The 23,720-nt window shown below is 33.9% G+C and overlaps 1 protein-coding gene across 2 annotated transcripts in view; it reads left to right on the forward strand.

Annotated features, from left to right (window-relative positions):
* The window catches only part of LOC110616976 (villin-4), a 33,595-nt gene that overhangs the window by 4,341 nt on the left and 5,534 nt on the right, over positions 1–23,720 (forward strand). For both annotated transcript variants that reach the window (XM_021759527.2, XM_021759526.2), the window contains exons 4-14: positions 6,163–6,231; positions 6,325–6,561; positions 6,665–6,842; positions 6,936–7,068; positions 7,238–7,400; positions 7,509–7,656; positions 7,824–7,924; positions 11,102–11,257; positions 12,731–12,799; positions 12,891–12,959; positions 13,122–13,259. In XM_021759527.2, coding sequence (XP_021615219.1) covers positions 6,163–6,231; positions 6,325–6,561; positions 6,665–6,842; positions 6,936–7,068; positions 7,238–7,400; positions 7,509–7,656; positions 7,824–7,924; positions 11,102–11,257; positions 12,731–12,799; positions 12,891–12,959; positions 13,122–13,259 — 1,461 coding nt within the window. The remainder of the gene's footprint in view (positions 1–6,162; positions 6,232–6,324; positions 6,562–6,664; positions 6,843–6,935; positions 7,069–7,237; positions 7,401–7,508; positions 7,657–7,823; positions 7,925–11,101; positions 11,258–12,730; positions 12,800–12,890; positions 12,960–13,121; positions 13,260–23,720) is intronic.

Below are 23,720 nucleotides of genomic sequence, written 5' to 3' on the forward strand. Positions count from 1 at the left end.
CATATTTCTTTTGGAAGAAGAAAATGCCTTTCTTGCAATACATATCTCAATGCCCAAGAAATCAAGGAGCTCAAATTTTTCCTGTCAAAACTGTGACTTAAGAAGCTCTTTTAGAGATGTGATGCTTGCAACATCACTCCCTGTGATAATTACATTATACACATATACTACAAGCAAGATTAACAAAATTTAAATTAGTGGTTAAGTTTTTCTATTCAAAGCATACAAATACCTTGATAAACCTTTATTTCCTCTCAAATAACAAAATTTATAGGGTCAAATCCTTGAGTTATAACTAGTTTGGCCTTGAATCTTTCAATTGATCCCTTTGCTTTGTGTTTCATAGTGAACACCCATTTGCAGCCAACTGATTTTTTTTAAGGTGAAAGAGACATCACTCTCAAGTCTCATTTTTAGTTAAGGCTTTCATTTTTTCAATCATTGCTCTCTTTCGATTAGAATATTAGACACAAAAAATAGACAAAGTAACGGCTTTATAGGATGGAGACAAAGGATCATAAGAGAGAAAATTAAAAATAGAGTATTTTGTGTAAGACCTAACGTCTTTTCTTTGAGCATTTGGTTTATTTAGATCATCAATGAGCTCAAGGTTCACCAGATGGAGAAGAGGAAGATTTATGACACTAAGTAGGCTACACAATAGCTTTTTCTGCTTCTGTTGTGTCTCTTATTGAGTATCTCCTTAAATCTTGTTTATCCAAATGCCCAGTTATCTTTTCCTGATCACCAATAGTCTCTCCCTATACAGTAGTCTCCTCTAGAGTAAAATGCTCTAGAGTTATAGGATTAGGAATCATCTTTTCTCTCTTATTGTTCTTCCTCTGAGGAGGTGATGGTGTAATATTGAAGTAATGTTCAGTCTCTCTAAACGTAACATCCATACTGACAAAGTATTTTCTAGATGGAGGGTGGTAACACTTGTAATCCGTGTGGGAGAGTACCCAACAAATACACGTTTAAGAGCTCTCGGATCAAGCTTTCCACCTGTCCTAATATGAATAAAACACGTGCATCCAAATACCTTTGGTGGAACAATATAAGCATTTTTCCCTTGTAGCACCTCTAAAGGATTTTTAAAGGCAAGAGTTTGGAGAGACATTCTATTAATGAGATAAGCTGCGGTTAAAACTGCATCTCCCCAATAAGTTTTTGGAAGGTTCATGGTGAAAAGGAGAGATTAGGCTACTTTCAACGGATGCCTAAGCAGAAAAACGACCATCCATGTATTCTGTACTATTATGAATTCTCAAAACTTTTATCTTAGCATCAAATTGAGTACAAATCATCTTGAAAGCAAGAAATCACATCACTTTTTGCCTTTATCTAATAAATCTAAGTCATGCTAGTGCAACAATCGATTAAAATAACAAACCAATGATTAACAGATAGTGAGACCGTTTGAATAGGTTCCCAAACGTCAGAAAGGATGGCCACAAAAGGATTGTACTCTTATTGTTACTAGAGTGATAAGAGGTTATTGTATGCTTAGCATACTCACAAGCATAACAAACTAAAGAACCACACTGAGCCTTGGAAAATAAATTATGGTAAAGTTTCTCTTTGGAAAATAAATTATGGTAAAGTTTCTCTAAAACAAAGAAGGATAAGTGTCCTAACCGTCAATACCACTGTATGATTTCATGGTTGACATATTGATTTCTTCCAAAAAGAACCCGAGGTGAATTCAAACCCAGATTCTCTTCTAATATATATAAGCCATTGTGCAGTTTACTATAGTCCGTCCTCTTTCCAGTTTGAAGGAAAAAAACTCAATTTTACAGTTAAGAATTTTGGTAAGAGCACTAACAGATAAAAGATTAATAAGGAAATGAGGAACATGGAGAACAGAGTATATCTTAATATTGGAAGTACAAACAATCATTTTGATTCCAGAGATAGGAACAAAAGAACCATCGGCTATTCTGACCGTTTCCTTTTGTAGACACGGAAGGTAATTAAGGAAGCGTTTAGAGAAACTCATTATGTGTCTATTTGCACCAGAATCGGACAGTACATCACCTCTATTAGTGCCTTATCTAACATTTTAAAGGTAAAAAAGGGCTAGCAACACAAAGAGGCAAAAACAACTAAGTTACTGTTAGAACACCTTGAAAAGCTCAAAGGAGAATCCGGTTACGAAACAGGGCCGGTCAGAGGCACGATATGTTGGAAAGAGAGCTGGAAAGGAGCGTCGATAGAAAAGGACTTCGGAGAAAGGCTCATGTGCCGATGCGTGGAAGGAGACACATAATGCTCTGGTGGCCCATGAGGACACGCGCGTGCTCGAGCGGGGCTGCGTTGCCAGGGATCTAGCCAAAAATTTGATGGGCTTTCTTTCGAGACGGGTGGTGTCGAACAACTCCCTTGATATAGTTGCTTAGAAGTTTGACCTATTAGTTAACCTTAATTTTTTGTGGCAGATTTGAAACTTATGCCAATTAAAGTGGCAAGACTCTGATACCATGTTAAATTTGAGTCATATCTAACTCACTCCAAAAACTATTTCAAGGGGGAGGAGTGTCTAAGACCTTTAACACATTATCCTTATTTCAAACCGATGTGGGATTCAACATTTTATATTTATTATTATTTAAGTATGAAATAGTAAAAAATAGTTCATAAGACATAATATGCTTGAGCAAATGCTTAACTCTATTTTTTTTATATTATGGCATATAATTTTATAAAGTTCTTTTTTTCTAATTTATAGTAGTATTTTTAAGAAATGAATAATTGTAAAAATTCTTGTGAAATGATTATCGGGAAAAAAATATGTAAAATTTTATATTTTTATGATCTAATATAATTTATTTTGATAATACACAATCATACATATAGCGTTCAAGGTTATTATTTGTTTTTAATTTATAAATGTTTTGAGCTTTTACATTTTAAATTAAATCTTCATTTATATTACTTGTTTGAAAAAGAATATAATAAAATTTTATAAATATATAATCTTTAGATATAAAATAAATAATTATTTAAAATATAAAATTTAGATATATGAATTATTTTGTTAAATAAACACAATTGTAGGGACTAAAATTTTATTGAAAAGTAGTTATTGACAAGGACTAATTTGTTAGAATTTGAGGATCAATTGTCATTTAAAAAATAACTAAGCATTGACCTATGACTTTTGCTATATTTCAACTTACCAAACATTATAAGATTTAAAATCATGAAAAATCTTATTTTAAAATCCTTATTTTATCCTACATCTTCCTAGCTAGAGTTAAAGGTTTACTTGATTACTTGCATTTAAATATATTTGGATAATTTACAGTATAGTCCTCAAAATTTAGCAAAACCCACAATTTAGTCTTTGCCTTTTTAATAGTAAAAAATTTAGTTTTGAGTTTTTGTTTTATTAACAAAATAGTTACTCCATTAAATTTATCATTAGTCAACTGTTAATTATTGAAGAAGTGAATTCAAATTAAAGGGATTGGATTATTATAAATATTAAATTATAAGGAGTAAATTGTTACAAATTGTGAAAATTAAAAGGACTAAACTGTTATAAAAAATGAAATTTAAAGAACTAAATTATTATAGTTTAATATTGAATGTTAACAGAATAGCTATTTTGTTTACATTATGAAAGTAAGACTAAATTGTTTCTCACTAAAATGGTAAGGACCAAGTTCTAGGTCTTATTAAATCTCAGGGACTATATTATGAATTATCCAATATATTAGTTGTTGTTCCTTTAGTCAAATTGCAGGGATAATATTGTAACTTCATATTTCTTGAAAGGTCTTGATTTCTTTAGGAGTCTGTACTAGAGTCCATGTTGGTTAATGATTACTTTTTGGTTTCCATATTCTTCAAGTGTTATGTTTGAGTCTTGCTGTTTGTTTGGAAATTGATCAATACAAATTCTAGCAATTATGCTTCAAGTTGTATGATGCAATTAAACCCAAGGTGTGGTGCTTATGGAACCTTGGGTGTAATGCTCAAGGAAGTTAAGGAGTCTAAACCTTTTTTGTACTATTCACAATTTGCAAATTTTCTCTTTGTTTTTAAATTGGCTTCTTAATGCTATCCTTTCACAAACTCTTAGACTCAAAGGAAGCTAAGCTGGATAGGATGCTTAAGGTAAATGGATAATGTAATCTAACTCTGGCAAGCAACAACTAGTTAAGATCCTCAAGTTAAACCTAGGCATGATGTAGGGAAACCAAAATATATTTGAAGTATTGAGGCAAAGTAGAGATTCCTAATTTTGAAGGTTTTGTTAGATCCCTCTGTGTTGTTATTGGCTAATTCTCTTGATCATACTTTGATAAGTATAGCATGGGGGAATGTCAAATTCATTGTATTAGCAAAAATATGGTAGTACAGTGTTGAGCTAGACATGGCAAGATTGAGAAAATTGCCAATTGTAACATGGTGAGAGATGAAAGCTATGTTACAAGAGAAGTATTTGCCACCCTATTGCTTGGAAAGGTGCACAATGTGGTGTATACTTCTAAAAGGGGCAGCATATCCATTGTTGACTATTATGAAAAGCCAAGCATTCAAAGCCACTCAACAAAGAAATACACAGGAGTCCCTGGGGTCAAACTTATAGCAAAGAAAAAATATAAGCAACAATTACATTCTAGAATTTTTTCACATCTCTCGGTGTGTGGTATAATATAACTACAGGTCAACAACTAGAAAAGGTGGAATAGAAGAGGAAGGAACTAGAAGAGCCAATTGTAATAGGATGATAAGCTAGAACAAGAACGAAACATGCTAGAAAATGTTTTCCTTAAAGCTTCAACAATAAAACTTGCTCCCTTATTTGCATCAGAAGTAGATTGAGTTTCAACAATAGGAATCTTCTCTCAAGAATGCTATTGAACAAAAGAATAAAAGGAATAAAGGAGACTGTATTCATTATTCTAACTAAAGTCATGAATAAATCCAAAGGCAGCTTTCAAGTGTTTATATTGTTTTTGAGGACCAATTAAGCAGGATGGTTTGTTAAAGAAATTTTCATTTTTGCTATTTAGGCATTTCAAAACTCGAGGTTGAGTTTTCTCCTACTGAGGGAGAATGATGCATCTAAGGTATTCGAGAAAATTCAATCAACATGCTTAGGATTATAGTTCAATATTAATGTAAAGTTTATTGGGGAAATTATAGAATACATTCTAGTCCTTATAGAGTTTTATTTATATGGATTTAGATATAGGGTAAACTAAAAATTAGTTCTTGAGGTATGTCAAAAACCAGAAGGTAGTTGCTATGTTTTTGTTGAGAAATAATAGTTCCAGAAATTTGATTCCATCAACAAAATGGTCCATCTATCAAATTTACCGTTAATTTCCTTACCCTCTTTTTAATTTGAAACAATTACATTCCTCAAGTTTTATTTTGTTAACAAGATGGTACATCCGTTCAAATTTTATATTTAAATAATTTTATTATATATGTAAATATTATGTATTTATTTGTTATAATTCAATATAATATATAATTGTCTAATTAAAATACTATTTAAATGTTTAAGTTCATAATATATAATTATGTAAACAATATTGTTTACATAAATAATTATTTATTAAATAAAAATATCTTTATATTATTTGAATATTTTAATTGAGTACAAAATAATTATTATGATAATTCTTTATTAATAACATGGATAGTATACATGATGAATTTAATTATAATTTATATAAATAAAAATGAAAATGTGAAGAATAAGAACAAAAAAAGAGACCCAGAAATTTTGATGGCTCTAATATCTTATGAATTTTTAAGAAGAAAAAGAGAGGAGGAAAGGAGTAGAAGGAAAAACTATATAGGCTACATCTTTTATTCTTTACTCAATTATCACACCCCTTCACATTTTACATATTGCATATTTGTAACACTAAAACTACCAAGATTTGAATTCTTAAATTAAGGAAGACATGTCCCTTGAATTAAGATACAATTAATTCCTTAATTGTAATTTCTCCTTAATTTAAGGAAAATCTCATCAATTTTTAACAATATCAATATGATAACTATCGATCTATGGATGACTGTATTTTTGGTTCATTGGTTGACATTTCTTTTCTCTGCTAGACTACTACCGATGATTCCACCCTTTCTTTCATTAAATATGTTGATGGCTTGATGCTACTTTTCCCTTTGCAGACAACTTCCCTAAAAAGTGGTGCCTTACGCCATGATATTCATTATTGGCTGGGTAAAGATACCTCTCAGGTGAGACTATTTTTCATATATTTTTGGTATTTGTCCCTATTAGTGTCTTGTGCTTTGCTTTAGGTCGTTTGACCATAACTCTTTTAAAAATAGGATGAAGCAGGTGCGGCTGCCATCAGAACTGTTGAACTTGATGCAGCCCTTGGAGGTCGTGCTGTACAGTACCGTGAAGTACAAGGCCATGAAACAGAGAGATTCCTATCTTATTTTAAACCATGCATCATACCTCAAGAAGGTGGGATTGCATCTGGGTTCAAACATGCTGATGCCAAAGAGCACCAAACCCGCTTGTTTGTCTGCAAAGGAAAACATGTTGTCCATGTAAAAGAGGCAAGTCTATTAGTTTAACTTTTCCAATGATGAAGAATTGTTATCATCAATCATTATGTATATTTGTCTCTATTTTAAGGTTTTATTTTGGTGCTGGTGATAGGTTCTGTTTGCTCGATCCTCACTCAACCATGATGACATTTTTATTCTTGATACCAAGTCAAAAATTTTTCAATTTAATGGTTCAAATTCATCCATCCAAGAGAGAGCTAAAGCTTTGGAAGTAGTCCAGTACATTAAGGATACTTATCATGACGGAAAATGCGAGGTAGCTGCCATTGGTAAGTGGAGCATTACATTGGAAAGTCAAATATTATACTGAACTGGCTCTTGCCTCTTTTTTCCAAGAAAAGAAAATAATATCCATTTTACAGAGGATGGGAAATTGATGGCTGATGCTGAAACTGGAGAATTCTGGGGTTTCTTTGGCGGTTTTGCTCCACTTCCTAGGAAAATAACCATTGATGAGGATAAGACTGCTGATTCTCATCCTACTAAGCTGTTTTGGTAATGTTCTAGTCTGAATTCCCTTTGTTTTTTGTTCTAATTCTATTTTTCTGCACGCCATATTTAATGCCAAATTAGATAGCAATGCCAATAATTTTGTCTTATGTATTTTGAGATGAGAATAATCAGAGTGGTGTAGCAATTTTGTTTGACATGTTTTCCTTTCTAGCCTTGAGAAGGGGAAGTCAGAACCTGTTGATGCAGATCCGTTGAGAAGGGAATTACTAGACACAAATAAATGCTATATTCTAGATTGTGGATTGGAAGTGTTTGTATGGATGGGGAGAAATACCTCACTTGATGAAAGGAAGGCTGCAAGTGGAGCTGCAGAGGTATTGCTTAGTTCTTCCCATATTCTCTATGGAGTACGGACAATTTATAATATTTACTTCAATGTAAATTCTCAGTCATCCTTGCTTATTGTTGATCTTGCTAATCAGGAGATAGTCCATGTAGCTGATCGACCAAACTCCCACATTATTCGCGTAATTGAGGGTTTTGAGACAGTGATGTTCCGGTCAAAGTTTGAATCATGGCCGCAGACTGCTAATTTAGCTGTGTCTGAGGATGGTAGAAGCAAAGTTGCAGGTCAGTAACTCAATGTTTTAGAGGTTTTAATACTCTTGCATTTCCGTTTTCTACCTAAGAATCTCACATACTCATCATTATTTTTCATGAGTTCTACTATCTTTGGTGCTGGTATTTTTTCAGTAGCATGTTGAAGTTTAGTTCCTTATTTGTTGGTGATTCTACAGCACTTCTAAGACGGCAGGGGGTAAATGTCAAGGGTCTTATGAAAGCTGCTCCAGCAAAGGAAGAACCTCAACCGTACATTGATGTCACAGGAAATCTGCAGGTGCTGTATGTATTTTTCCTATTGCTAATAATTTTTTCAACTTGGGATTCTAGGTTTCTAGGAGGCTGGTTCTGATTTATTTTCCTCTCTTGATTGTGCAACTTATATTAGGAATCTTGAAAATTCCCACATAAAACAAAGTAGAATGTTACAAGTTGGTCTAAGGGTCCTGTTTTTCGCATTCCTTTTTCAACAATGGTGCTGTACATATATTTTGCTTCCCTTAGATCCAATATCCACTATCTGCTTCCTGTTCCGTCTCCTGTTTTTACCAGAATTGCAAGGTAATGCAGGAATTGCTGTATGTTTATATATAGGTAGCAGAAGTGGGAGATGTTTTGTAATAGACATATGGAATACATGAAACATAATTAGAATAAAGTGCAATTTGCCCCTTAAAAGTATAGGGATGTTCTAAGCCCAAAATAACTGTCCAGGTAAAATTAACCCTAAACATAATAAAAATACTTAGTAACACTATTATTTTTCTAATTTTAAACTATATATTATTTTATTACAATTTTTTTTTACAAAAAGCAAATCAAGAACACAAGAGGCCTAGCTGGAAATATCTCGGCCTTTCTTCAAACTGGTTTTCGGGTCCATTCCCAAAATCAGTAGAGGATGTTTCAAGTTTGAAAGAACTTAATCTGCGTTGCAATTACTTGAACAGCAACATTTGGGACAACTTAAGTAATTTCAAGTCTTAAAAGTCAACAACTTTGGTGAAAAAAAAGGAGCACAACCAAGCAAGCGCTAGGTTTGGGTATGAGAGGGAATATAATTTAATCCCAAGTAGAGATCTACTGCAGTGGGATACAGTACCTATAAAGATTGCAGACACAAGTTTCACCCATATTTTGATCTTTGTACATGTAAAAACCAAGTAGAAATCCCTTGCTGTGGACTCTCATGACCCAATTTGGGAGGTTGGGGGAATAGAGATTGAAGAAAAAGAATAAGAGGAAGAAGGAGAAGCGAGCAAGGAAACGAAGATCGAAGAAGGAGATTCAAAACATAGATCTGAGATTTACGAGAAGAAGATGATTTGGGTTTGTGATTCTGTTGTTGATTTCAGTTTAGGGGTTAATGGCTTTTCTTGATTTTGGCTTTTGGGGGTTAGTTTGTTAAAATTTTTTATTTTTGATTTACTTAACAATAATAAAAATTTTACTGTAATAAAAATATAAATTAATATTTTATTAATAAAAATTTTGAATTTTAGTCTTTGTCAAAACATAGATTTTTTGGGTCTTAATTAAAAAGTTTTGGGTTAATTCGGACTATGTTGGAATTAATGTGATTTTATGCTTCAACGTGAGGAGAGTTTTTTTGTAAAGTCAATTTGTATTCTATATGTTCCTATTTTGAGGGATTTCTAATTAATTGGAAAATTCCTTAATTTATGATATCATGCTATAAGTCTTTGTTCTTCCATTATGAATAGGAAAACTTATGTATTACGAGACATAAAATACAATTGAATAAAGATGTATTCCTCTGAGGTTTTGTCCCCATGGACGCAGACTCTTATAGTTGAACTATGCAAAACTTCTCTTATTATTTTTCTTCTTTTACTGTTCTAACTTTGACAAACCAAAGGTTATTTTTGGCTTATTTGAACGTCCTCAAGAAGTATAGGGACAAATGGACTTTGTCCTAACAGAGTTTCGTTGGAATTCATTTCAAATTGTATAAAGTAGGGTCGTGAGAATACTTCAGGAACATGAATTTTTTTGGAAGTGCTCAAAATATTCTAGAAATGTTGTTGAAATGTCAGAGCATCGTGTGTCAATAAATGTATTGTGTGAGATGTGCTACTTATATGAATGCATATATCAGTAAGCAAATATGTGCAAGCATAACCATATAAATCTTCTTTTTCTGTGAGTTTGATAAATGGTTACAGGTTCAGTTTCTGTGTATGACTTGCATCTTGGTTATTTTGTAAATGCATCATTGTATTTTCTGTCTCTATAATCAATTTTATTTGCTTCTTTGTCTGTGTAGAACTTGTTGTGATTTTGGGGTAATTTTCACCCATAGTCCTTCAACTTTGATCGTGTTTTCAATTTAATCACTCAACTTTAGTTTCTTTTTTAAAACTCATACAACTTTGATTTTGTTATCATAAAACTCCTGTTATTGTAGGTTTCCAGATTTAAAGAAATAAAAAAAAGATCTTTCTCTTTTCTTCCATAACTTTGTTCAAATAATTTTTCTCTTTCAAAAAAATACATAATAATAGTTTTAAGACCAAAAATTATTATTTATTAAATATATTATTAATTTTAAGGACTCATTATTATTATTAATATTATTATTATTGATGAGAGATTTGTTTATTCTGACCAAATTTCAATATACAATCATGTTATTGCTAACATTTAGTAAAGCATGCAAATAAAAGAAAAAGCAAAAAAAAAAAAGTTAAGGCAGTAAATGAATTCATTTATTATTATTTACTATATTATAATATTGTTATTTATTTTATTTTAAATATTAATATTAAATAAATATTTCAACTAGATAAAATATTTGAATTATTTTTAATAATGGTAACTTATAATAATTATAATATTAAAATAATAATAATATTTAACAAAATAAAATCGAAATTAAAATTAGTAATATTTATTGTAATATTTAAAAATATGAATTGCTACAATTTAGTTAATATTTGATTATTTACTTACTACTTAATTTCATAAAAAAATAAATTAATAAGAAGAGTAAAAAATTTTTAATTCTATTTAAAAGAATTACAAAGTTTATATTTAATAATCAGAAATAATAAAAATTAATTTTATATATATTTTTGTTAGTGTAAATATATTATTGTTAGCTAAAATATCTAAAATCTATTAAATTTTGATTGGAAAAGATGAAATTATATAAGAAGTGAGAAAAGAGAAATAATATTTTAATTGAATTAACCTGAAAACCTCCAATAGAAGGTAAGAGGGAGTTTAATGATATTTAAATCAAAGTTGAAGGAGTTTTAAGAAAGAAATTGAAGAAATTGAAGTTATGTGATCAAATTAAAAATATAATAAAGTTGAGGGACTGCAAATGAAAATTACCCTTTTGATTTTGTGATTGTTCTTCGAAATCAACGACACGTGTGCATATCCTTTGATCAAGTTGCTAACTGAATCTCCAAACTTGATTGAACAGGTTTGGCGTGTGGATGGCCAGGAAAAGGTTCTCCTTCAAGCTTCTGATCAGTCAAAATTTTATAGTGGAGATTGCTATATTTTTCAGTATTCATATCAAGGAGAAGACAAGGAAGAATATCTTATAGGCACATGGTTTGGGAAGAAGAGTGTTGAGGTGAATTACTTGCACTTCTACTAGTTTTATTTTTCCTTTATCCTTCTCCCTGTTGTTATGCTCTGATATCCCTGTCTTGGAAGAGGCTTGATCGGTAATGTAAGCGTTAGAAAAATCCTATGCATGCTTATTCCTTGATATGGCTTGGGAATTGGTTGGCCTGTGCGAGTAAAATGGTGCTGTCATTAATAACTGTTGGAATATGGCTTGTGGGAATAAGTCCCACATCAACAGCATACAAGAAAATTAAAGGGCATACAAGTGTTAACTTAACGGAACGGAACGGAACGGAACGGAACGGAACAGAACGGAACCGAACGGAACCGAACCGAACCAAAATGGTTTAGTGTTGGTGACAGAGAGCCCAGTTTGGCATGGGACCTGGCTGTTTATTACTTGTTGACCCTTAAGTTCAACAAAGCCTTAGGAAAATGTTGCAAGAAACAGTTGGGGCATCCAGTGTCTACACTAGGAAGAGCAGAGAAGCAAGCCATTAATATTTCCATTGATATTTGCATCTTTAATATTCAAAATTATCTATGGATGTCTATCCTTTCACTGCCTCATTATTATGAGCTCTGAGATCTTATAAATATATATATTTCTTTATGGTTATCTTTTGTGTGCAAACGCGGTTCTACTGTCTAGCACTGTGCAAAGTTCAGCTATTTTCTAGTTGATGTGGCTTCTAAAGTTTAGCAAGTAAAAGTAGATGGCACAAATTTGATATACAAGGCTTGTATCTCTCTCCTTTTTTTGTTCATGTCATTTGGGCTAGTATATTCTCGAAGACAAATATTTTTGACATTATCTATTTATATCTGTTTTCTTCATATTGTTAGATGTTTATCTCGACCCTTTTTTCCGCTTACTTTTTATTTTGGCTTTTAGAGCACATGTGATTCATCTACTCCATTGTTTTGTTGGATATCAATCTTGATTCCTCGGAGTGAAGATTTCACATCTCCCCTCTTCCTCGTACTGTCTCTTTTAATATGGACATTAATATATTTGATGTCTATGTCTAATTAGCTGGCTTCATGGTGTAATGTCTTGTTGTTGTTTTTTTTTCCCCTTCTCTTAGTCCCCATGAGCATTCTTTGGGCTGTCTTGCTAATTGTGGGAAGGGAAAATTGGCACAAAAGAAAAAATGGCACTCTTGTAGTTAAATTGATGCTCATTCTTTAACATGTAAAGTAAAACTAAAGAAATTAAGCTCAGTCATGTGATCTAACCTTCTAAATTCTAACACGTCAAATAATTGGGTTTGAATGTGTTGATTTTTATTGGATTACAGCAGTAAAGAAACCAACATCTGGTAATGCAGCATATTCAGCATCGTGATTGACAAACTTGATATGTGAATTTCTCCTGCTTTATATATTATTTTGTAAAACTATACAAGTATTAATATTTAAATGATGGCATGCTTTTCAATTATTCTCTTATGATGCGTTCCTGATTGATTTATAGGAGGAAAGAGCTTCTGCTATTTCAATGGCAAGCAAGATGGTTGAATCATTAAAATTTCTGCCTTCTCAGGTGGTTTATCTTGCCACTGATCACTGTTATCAGATGGATAATATGTATTTTCTGGATCTCTTTCTGACCTTATTTTATAACTATTTTTTAGGCTCGATTCTATGAAGGAAATGAAACAATTCAGTTCTTTACAATCTTGCAAAGCTTCATTGTTTTTAAGGTTTGTGAGACTTTTAGATATAATGAAACAATCTTCAAGTAAGAGGTTCATTCATCTTTTATAGTTTAGCCTTGACCTTTTCCATTTTCATTCATTTTTTATGGTTTAGCCTTGACCTTTTCCATACTTATCATCAATTCAGCTAATCTAAAAGTTTATCAGGGTGGTCTTAGTACTGGATACAAGAATTATATTGTGGAGAAGGAACTCCCAGATGACACATACAAGGAGGGCAGCATTGCATTGTTCAGGGTTCAGGGTACTGGGCCAGATAATATGCAGGCAATACAAGTTGAACCAGTATGTCATTCTCTTTTATTATCATCGAATTGAACTTTTTTGTTATGAGATTTTCAATGTTGATGTTAGAACTCTTAGCTTAGAATCAGGAAAATTTGTACTATAAGTCTGATTGCTTACTTCAATACCAGACAATCTGATTACATGCAGGATTCAGAGTGCATGTGCATTCATGTCATCATTGGTATTGGATTGCGGTAGAAGTGACTAGGATTTTGTTGATGCATTTCCTAATAAATGGAATTCCTGTGCTGACTTGTGTGAACTCTCCAATTGGGGTTTAGAACTTGAAAGAAGACTGAAAATAAGGAAGTGATGAATTACCTGAAAATACCTTCACTTCTTGTTGACTCAACTAAAATTTTATAGCGTTGTTAGAACGTCATGTGCTTTTGTGAAAAAGATGAAGGGGTAAAAGGATACACCTTGCATATACAAATCATTTGCGCCAGTGGATATGTCCAGTGGTATAAGTTGAGCCTACAGCTTGACTTCCTTGTGTACAGTGAATCTGTTTTGTTAGCTTTCAAGTTTTTGGAGTTAAATGAGGATAGATTCGACATGACCTGTATTATCCTTCCCTTCTTGTTAAGTTTGTAATGTAATCATAAAGTTTTAAACTTTATAATTTATTTGGACCATATGTGACACCAAAACATGCATTTGGTCATTATTGTCCAGCTTAGGTTTTATTAACATTAAGCCCTGATTCTTTTCAACCGTCATGAGTCTATTACTTGCACTCTACTATGCATAACTACTTTAACATCCGCTCTTAAAAATAATTGCCTTATTATCATGCGTGAATACCCACTTTATGGCTGAATTTTCTTGTAAAAGACATGCACTTATAATTGTTAGTTCACTTCCGATAACTGAAAAGGAGGATTAGATAACATTATGACCGAGTCTGGTCTTTAGTAGAGATTTAAACATAGTAGTTAAGTTATCTCCTTTGCAGATGCTTGCAAGGAGGATAGATGAAATTGAAATGGTGTTAACTTGAAGCTGGAGTTTACGGATTTTAAGTTAAGCATAACTAAAACAAATATATGTTTTCAATTTTAGCAATGGAAGGGGAAGTGATTGGAGAGCCTAGATGGTGTACAAGTCGTCTCATGAAGCACACAGTTAGATGCGTAGGCTTCATTATGTGAAGAGAGGGATAAGTAAGGAGGTTGACTATATAGGTTTGCAGTAGGATGGGTAAAGTGGAGAAGTGTAATCGAAAAATTTTAGGACAAATTTTGTGTGTAAATTTCGATTGTATTTGAGCTTTACAAGTTTTGGACATTTATGCACAAAGAGTCAACCTTGTTATAGGTTATAGGAAGTAAATATGTTAATATAGGAAGTAAATATTGATATATGAATTAGTTATTTATCTTAAGGATTGTATAATCATAGGCTTGATTTTCCTTCCTGTTTATATACTGTCTCTCATGTATAAATAGATTGTAATATTTATTGTGATACAATAAATATTATCTTTCTACATGGTATCAGAGCCTTTCTCATAGAGATTTATTTTTTTTTCTCCCGTCAAGTTTTAAATTTTTTTTTTAGAGACTTAGAGCTCTGTTCATTTGGGTTATCCATAAAGGGTAACATTTGGATCTCACCGTCGCTGGAGTTGCCTCACCGTCGCTGGAGTTGCCACACCGTCCCCTTGTCAGATCTGAGGTTTGTTTGCCGTTCGGGTGTTGGGCGGAGGTGTTTTTTTTTTTTTCCCGGTACTGTTCACGGGTACTGTTCATAAGTACTGTTCACGGATTACTGTTCATCGATACTGTTCACGGGTGCTGTTCATCGATACTGTTCACAGGCACTGTTCTACAGAATAAGAATCAGCGCACACAAATGGCGCATATGACAGTTGAGGCCCTTCAGATCAGGGAATTTTAATATCTGTAGATGAGTATGCACAATTCATCCAATATCAGACATTTCTGAAATCCCCTAATTCCTCCTCTATCACTGCAATTACCGAGTCAGGTAATTCTACTGCATGTCTTGTATCTTCATCCTCCAAATGGGTTATTGATTATGGTACTACCGATCATATGTTAGTTAATTCTACCCTTTTGTCCAATCTCGAGTCTCATGCATCGCCTTCTTATGTTACTCTTATTGATGGTACTAAATATTTTGTCATGGGTTCTGGTCATGTCAACTTAATCCCTTCTCTTTCAATATCCTCTGTGTTATGTCTCCCTAAGTTCGCATTTAATTTACTTTCTGTTAGTAAACTCACTCGTGCATTGAATTGTTGTGTCTTATTCTTTCCTGATCACTGTATTTTTTAGGATCTTTCGACGAAGCATATTATTGGTAGAGGGCGTGAGTCAGAGGGTCTCTACGTCTTGGATCAGAAACTACCTAGATCTCTTGCATGTTCCATGCATTTAACACCTTTTGATGTTCATTGTCGTTTGGGGCATCCTTCTCTCTTAGTTTTGAAGAGATTATATTCACAGTTTCATTCTTTGTCTGTTTTAGATTGTGAGTCTTGTCAATTTGCCAAACATCATCGTTTACCTTCAGTGTCTCGAGTCAATAAACAGGCTTCGTTCCCCTTTGAGTTAGTACATTCAGATGTTTGGGGTCCTTGTCCTACTGTGTCTAAATCTGGCTTTAAGTACTTTGTTACTTTTGTTGATGACTTCTCTCGTACTACTTGGTTTTTTCTAATGAAGAGTCGTTCAGAATTATTTTCTATCTTTTGTGCGTTTCATGCTGAAATCCAAACCCAATTCAATATTCCCATTCGTATATTGCAAAGTGATAATGCTAAAGAGTATCTCTCTGGGGAATTTCAATCTTATTTGTTATAAAAAGGGATTCTTCATCAGTCCTCTTGTGTTGACACTGCTTCACAAAATGGAGTTGCCGAAAGAAAAAATCGACATCCTCTTGAAGTAGCCAGAGCCCTCTTATTTCAAATGAAAGTACCTAAATATTTTTGGGTTGATGCTGTATCCACGGCTTGTTTTTTGATCAATCGCATGCCTTCCTCTATCATGGTGATATTCCTTATAATATTTTGTTTCCCACTAAATCTTTGTTTCCTATTGGGCCACGCATCTTTGGGTGTACTTGTTTTGTTCGTGATGTTCGTCCACAAGTTACTAAATTGGATTCCAAATCACTCAAATGTGTCTTCTTTGGCTACTCTCGATGTCATAAAGGGTATCGTTGTTTTTCTCCTGATTTGAATCGGTATTTTGTGTCTGCGGATGTAACATTCTTTGAGTCCACTCCATTTTTTCCGCCATCATCTGTTTATAACACTCAAGGAGAGGAAGATGACCTCTTGTTATACACTATTCGCTCTCTGTCTCCTTAGACTACTACACCTTTCGCTCATGTGCCAGGTCGCCCTCCCATCTTTCATGTGTATTCCAGACGCTTAGAGGACTCTGACTCTGCTCCACTACCCGCTTCTTCGTTGACAGATCCTGCTCCCACTGATCCTTCACTGTCTGATTTGGATTTGCCTATTGCTCTTCGCAAAGGTATGTGTATTTGCACTTATTCTATTTCAGCTTGTGTCTCTTATGATCAATTATCATCTTCTTTTCGTTGTTTTGCCACTGCTTTAGATTCTATTTCAGTTCCCAAAACTGTTATTGAGGCTTTGTCCCATCCTGGTTGGCGTGCTACAATAGAAGAGGAAATAATGGCCCTTGACACTAATGGTACTTGAGAGTTGATGTCCTTGTCCCCAGGAAAGCGGGCTATTGGGTGCAAATGGGTGTTTGCCGTGAAAGTAAATCCTGATGGATCTGTTGCTCGTCTCAAGGCCCGTATAGTGGCCAAAGGTTATGCACAAACTTATGGAGTTGACTATTCTGATACATTTTCCCCAATTGTCAAGCTCGCATATGTTCGATTGTTTATTTCCTTGGCAGCTACACATGATTGGCCTTTGCATTAACTGGATACTAAAAATGTTTTTCTTCATGGTGATCTTCAGGAGGAGGTTTATATTGAGCAACCACCTGGTTTTGTTGCTCAGGGGGAGTCAGGCAAGGTTTGTAGACTTCGAGAATTCCTTTATGGCTTGAAAGAGTCCTCGGGCATGGTTTGACAGGTTTAGTGAGGTAGTCCAATAGTTTGGAATGAAGATGAGTAAATGTGATCACTCTGTTTTATAGAAATTATGATAGTGGAGTAATTCTGCTTGTAGTATATGTGGATGGTATCGTTATCACAGGAAGTGACATTGCTGACATCACATCCCTAAAAGAATTTCTTAAAACACAGTTTCATACAAAGAATTTGGGTTCATTGAAATATTTCTTGGGAATCAAAGTTATGCGGTGTAAGAAAGGCATCTTCTTGTCTCAAAGAAAATATGTTCTTGATTTGTTAGCAGAAACAGGAAAATTGGGTGCTAAGCCTTGTAGTGCTCCAATGACCTCTAACCTTCAACTTACCACAGAAGACAGTGAGCCATTTGCAGATCCTGAAAGGTATAGACGATTAGTTGGCAAGCTGAATTATTTGACGGTGACTCGTCCTGATATTGCATATTCAGTGAATGTGGTAAGTCAGTTTATGTCCTCTCCTACTGTTGCCCAGTGGGATGCTTTGAGACAGATTCTTTGTTACCTTAAAGGGGCCCCAGGGCGAGGGCTATTCTATGGTAACCATGGGCACTCAAATATTGAATGCTTTTCTGATGCTGATTGGGCAGGCTCGAAGGTTGATAGGAGGTCAACTACTGGGTATTGTGTTTTTGTGGGAGGTAACTTGGTCTCATGGAAAAGTAAGAAGCAAAATGTGGTCTCCCGTTCTAGTGCTGAATCTGAATATCGAGCCATGACACAAGTTATTTGTGAAGTCTTGTGGATACGTCAACTATTAGAAGAAGTTGGGTTCACAAATTTGGTACTTGCTAAGTTGTGGTGTGATAATCAAGCAGCTATCCACATTGCCTCTAATCTAGTATTTCACGAGAGGACTAAACACATCGAGATTGATTGTCATTTTGTTCGTGAAAAGGTCAAACAAAAGATAATATCAACAGGACATATCCGAACTGGAGAACAATTAGGAGATATCTTCACTAAAGCTCTAAATGGAACTCGAGTTGATTATATATGTAACAAGTTGGGCATGATTAACCAACTTGAGGGGGAGTGTTATATGTTATAGGAAGTAAATATTGATAGACGGGTTAGTTACTTAATCTTAGGGATTGTATAATCATAGGCTTGATTTTCCTTCCTGTTTAGATATTGTCTCTCATGTATAAATAGGTTGTAATCTTTACTGTGATACAACAACAAATATTATCTTTTTACAAACCTAATTAGGAATATTTATATTATGAGAGTGAATAAAATCCCCACAATCAAGCCTAATTAGAATCCAAAGGGTCTGCTCATTTAGTAGTTGAATCTTCCAAAATAGCAAGATTTGCATTGGTCAACACTCTTCCTCAAGTTGATGCATAGATATCACACATGTATGTTCAACTTGCAAATCGAAGTGTGATAGGTCTTGTTACTGAGTCCCTTGCTAAACACATCAGTTAGCTGTTTATCGGAAGTCACATAATCTAATCTTAAGACAACATTTAATAACTTCTGTTTGATGAAATATTGATCAATCTCTATTTGCTTTTTTTGGTCACGTTGAATTGGATTGTGAGCTATATTAATGGCGGCTTTGTTGTCACAATACAAAATCAATTTGTCTTTTTTAAATAATTTTAATTTCTTCAACAATTTTTGCAACCACAAGAGTTCACATAAACCCTATGCCATAGCTCTATACTCAGCTTTAGATCTAGCAATGACACTTTGCTTCTTGCTTCTCCAAGTAATAAGGTTTCCTCCCATAAATGTGCAGTAACCAGTAATTGACTTTCTATTATCAAGAGATCTAGCTCAATCTGCATCGATGAATGCGTTTATATGGAGATGACAGTGTTTGGAGAACAAAAGACCTTTTCTAGGGAAAGACTTCAAGTATCGTAAAATGCGAAAGACAGTTTGTATGTGAGGTTCACGAGGATCATGTATAAATTGACTAAGTGGACTGCATATACTATATCTAGTCAAGTATGAGAGAGAAATCAATCTGCCTACCAATCTCTTATATCTGCCGATATCTACTGTTTCACCAGTCCCTACTTGTCATCTACTTATAACTTGTGATTGCTCTCAATAGGAGTTTATGTTGGTTTGCAACCTAACAAATCAGTTTCTTCCAAGAGATCCAAAATATATTTCCTTTGAGAGATAAAATTTCCCTTCTTCGATCTAGCAACCTCTTTTCCCAGGAAATACTGAAGTTCTCCTAGATCTTTAATTTCGCATTCACGAGCCAGAAGCTTCTTCAATCAAGCCATCTCTTCTTTGTCATCTCTTGACTTTACTATAATTTTACTTCTATAATGTCTGATAAACAGGGTATGGTCAACATTGTTTCGTTGATAATCAAAGGAAATCATAATTTCGCTGAATCGGTCAAACCAAACTCTAAGTGACTGTTTCAATCCATACAAAGCCTTTTTCAATCTACACACTTTTTATTTTTGTGTTTTCTCATCAACAAATCTAGGAGGAATTTCCATATATACTTCCTCTTCTAAGTCTCCATGGAAGAATGCATTTTTCACATCAAATTGTTGTAGGTCTCAGTCAAGGTTGGCAACACAAGATAATAATACTCAAATTGAATTCATTTTGGCAACTGGAGTGAATGTCTCCTGGTAGTCCACTCCATAGGTGTAAGTGTATCTCTTGGCAACTAGTCTGATCTTGAATCTTTCAATTGACCCATCTGCTTTGTGTTTTACAGTGGACACCCATTTGCGGCCAACTGATTTTTTCTTTTTCAGGTGAGAGAGATATCAACTCCTAGCTTTCATTTTTAGCTAAGGCTTTTATTTCTTTAACTATTGCTCCCTTCTATTTAAAATCTCTGAGAGCTTCCTTCCAATCCTGTGGGATAGACACAAGAAATAGATAAGGCAAATGCTTTATAGGATGGAGATAAAAAATCTTTTTTTTTTGAGCAATTAGTTTATTCAGATCATTAATGGGCTCAAGGGTTAGAGATAACTCACTAGATGGAGAAGAGGAAGATTCTTGACATTGAGTGGGCTGCACAATGACTTTTCCTGTTTCTGTTTTGTCTCTTCTTGAGTATCTCCTTAAATATGGTTTATCCAACCATCCAGTTATCTCTCCCCGATCAACAGTAGTCTCTCCTTGTATAGACTCTCCCTGAGTAAAATTCTCTAAAGTCACAGAACCAGTAACCATCTCTTCTCCCCTGATTGGGTAGTACTGAAGTAAGATTCAATTTTTCTAAACGTAACATACATACTGACAAGGTATTTTTTACATGGAGGGTGATAACATTTGTAACTCTTCTGTGTGGGAGAGTACCCAACAAACACACACTTAAGAGCTCTCAGATCAAGTTTTTCAATTGCCTTAGAATAAATAAAACATTTATATTCAAACATTTTTGGTGGAACAAAATAAATATTTTTCCCTTGTAGGACTCTAAAGGGCTTTTAAAGGCAAGAGCTTTAAGGGGCATTGTATTAATGAGATAAGCTGCGGCTAAGAACGCATCTCCTTAATAGGTTTTTGGAAGATTCATTGTGAAAAGAAGAGATCTGGCTACCTCCAAAAGGTGCTTATATTTTCGTTCAGCAACACCATTACAAGCACTAGTACGAGGACAATTAGTTTAATGTAATATCCCATGGGAGTCCAGATAGGTAGAAAAACGACTACCCATGTACTCTTGTGCCCATGGTTTCAAATCGCAGTTGCGATCGCTTTTGCGGTCGTGGCCGTATGTAACGGAAACAGGCCTGTAAGGGTCATAACGTAACAGTAACGACCTGTCGCGGCAAATTTTTTGGAAAAATTTGTAAAGTTCAAGAAATTAAAATATATTGAAAGATATAATGAAAATTAAGTTATACAACTTAATAATAAGTACAAATATATCAAATAAACATAAAATACATAAATTTTAAACAGTATATATAGTAACTTACCTCAATTAATACTACCAGAATGATCGTTTAGGGTAGGTTTTTGAGTAGAAATTTAAGTATATAAGCTGCTATCAAAAAATTTAAGAGAAATACGGTAGTTTTTGGCTTGAAAAGTTGAAATGGAGGTTGGAAATAAGTATGGAAGAACGCTGGAGTCTAGAGACAGAGTCTGGACTCTGGAGAAGGGGAGAGAGTGCTAGATGGAGGACTGCTTGGCTTGCTGGTTGTGGCGAAAACACAAAGTAGTAAAGAGTAAAGAAAGACAAAAGGCCAAAGAGAAGAAGTGTAGAAATCGGTTTTTTTCCCCTTCAATAATGCATACAAAGGCTGGTGCTGGACTACTGGTAAGGAAAGTAGCGGCCGTTATGGCCGTTACATCACGGTCGATAACGGCCATTACCTTTGCGTAACGGCCGTGACGACAACAAAATTTTCCAACCATTATTTACAGGCCTTAACAACCACGGTAGGCTCGAAAACCTATAAATAATGGCCGTTATTTAAAACCATGTCTGTGCCATTATTGGTTCTCAAAACTCTTATCTTAGCATCAAATTGAGTATAAATCATCCTGTGAAAAGATTAAAAACAAGAAAACACCTCATTCTTTGTCTTTATCATATAAACCCAAGTCATTTGAGTTCAACAATCAATAAAAGTAACAAACTAGTGGTTACCAGATAGAGAGACATTCTGAGTAGGTTTTAATTCATTTGCTTACGTTTTAAATTATTTGAAATTCTTGAAAATTTTGGTTTCTTGGTCAATGTTTTCTTATCAAGAAAATCAAGTAGTTAACCTTTGGGCTCAACTCTAATTATTGACAGTTCTATGAAATAATCTTCGGTGAGGTCCTAAAAATGGTTTCAAATCACGGTCGCGGTCGCGGGTAACGGAAACAGGCTTGTAACGGTCACAATGTAACGGTAACGGTATGTCCTGTGCAAATTTTTTTAGAAAATTTGTAAAGTTCATGAAATTAAAATATATTGAAAGATATAATGAAAAGTAAGTTATACAACTTATTAAAAGTAAAAATATATCAAATAAACATAAAATACATATGTAGTAACTTACCTCAATTACCACCAGAATGAGCGTCTAGCAGGTTCTTGAGTAGATCCACTGCCTTCATCTTGTGATTGAGAGCTTTGATTTTGATGATATTGATAGTATTGTTATATGGATCAAAGCTGAAGAATAAACCATACCAAATTGATTACTAGGATTGGACTGGGTTTGGGTGTGAGAGAATGATTGGTCTGACGATGAAAAATTAGAATACGATGGAGGAGGCTTATATGGATATGGATATGGATATGGATTTGAGTATTCCCATTGAGAATTTTCTCCATATCCATAATCACCAGTAGAGGTTGTTTCCATTGAAAATTCACTTGTACTATAAGTTCAATATCTATAATTATCTGTATCCATAGAACACTCTTCATGTGTAACACTTTTTCCCTTACCACCGGTACTACCAGAACCATGGGATCTGTGATATGTATGTTGCAAAGATGGAGCTGGAGATGGACTATGCCTCTGATCATGTGATTGTAATGAACTAGTAGCTCCACGACCTTCATCTCTTTCACCCAGACCACTACCACCATCATCATCATCACTAGAACTAGATAGTGTAAAAGAATCTTCAAGTTCAACATCACCAGCGCCTTCAATATTCTGTCCATGAGTTGGAGCATTAGCTTGTTGTGATTGTGATGGAACAACCTCATCCTTCTCTAGCCAAAGGTTTTCTTCACCATCAAGCACAATATTTTTCCTTTCCTTCAACCAAGGATTTAGTGGATCATCTTCCTCGAAAATGTAAACCAAATTAATTGGATTATAACTCTTTTGTAGCTCATGCTGACTCTTTCTGCTCAAATTCCTCAACTTCAGCTGCATACTTTTGTGTCTCGCAATTTCTAGTTCAATATTTTCTTCGTCTGAATCTAAGTACCCTCAACTTCTGTCATCTTCATGAATTCATCTTCCAACTCCCTTGCTCTCTTTGCTTTATCCTTTTTTTGTAGTTTCAAAACCCCTTAACGTATTTTCCATGTCTTTTTTTACTTGCACATAAACTTTTTGACAACCGGCAACTTGCCCTGATATATTTGCCAAATGCTGCTTCAAGCGAGTTATTCCTCTAGTTATTTTTTTACCACAAAAATTACAGTTCATTTCTCCTTTTTTCTTCATTAAGAATGATAAAATTCCATCAAATATCTTGAGTTAGTTTATCAGATCCCTTCTCGGCATTTTCAAATTATCAAATAACATACTGTAAAACAAAAAATATATTATTAAATTAATGTGCAAATTAACTTAAATTTAAATTTACTTTATACAAAATCATTTAAGTTATTTAAAGAAACAATCCTCAAAGTTGAGGGACAATGATGAAATTAAGTAGGCCACGA

This window comes from Manihot esculenta, chromosome 6, assembly GCF_001659605.2.
Source record: "Manihot esculenta cultivar AM560-2 chromosome 6, M.esculenta_v8, whole genome shotgun sequence".
Lineage (NCBI taxonomy): Eukaryota > Viridiplantae > Streptophyta > Magnoliopsida > Malpighiales > Euphorbiaceae > Manihot > Manihot esculenta.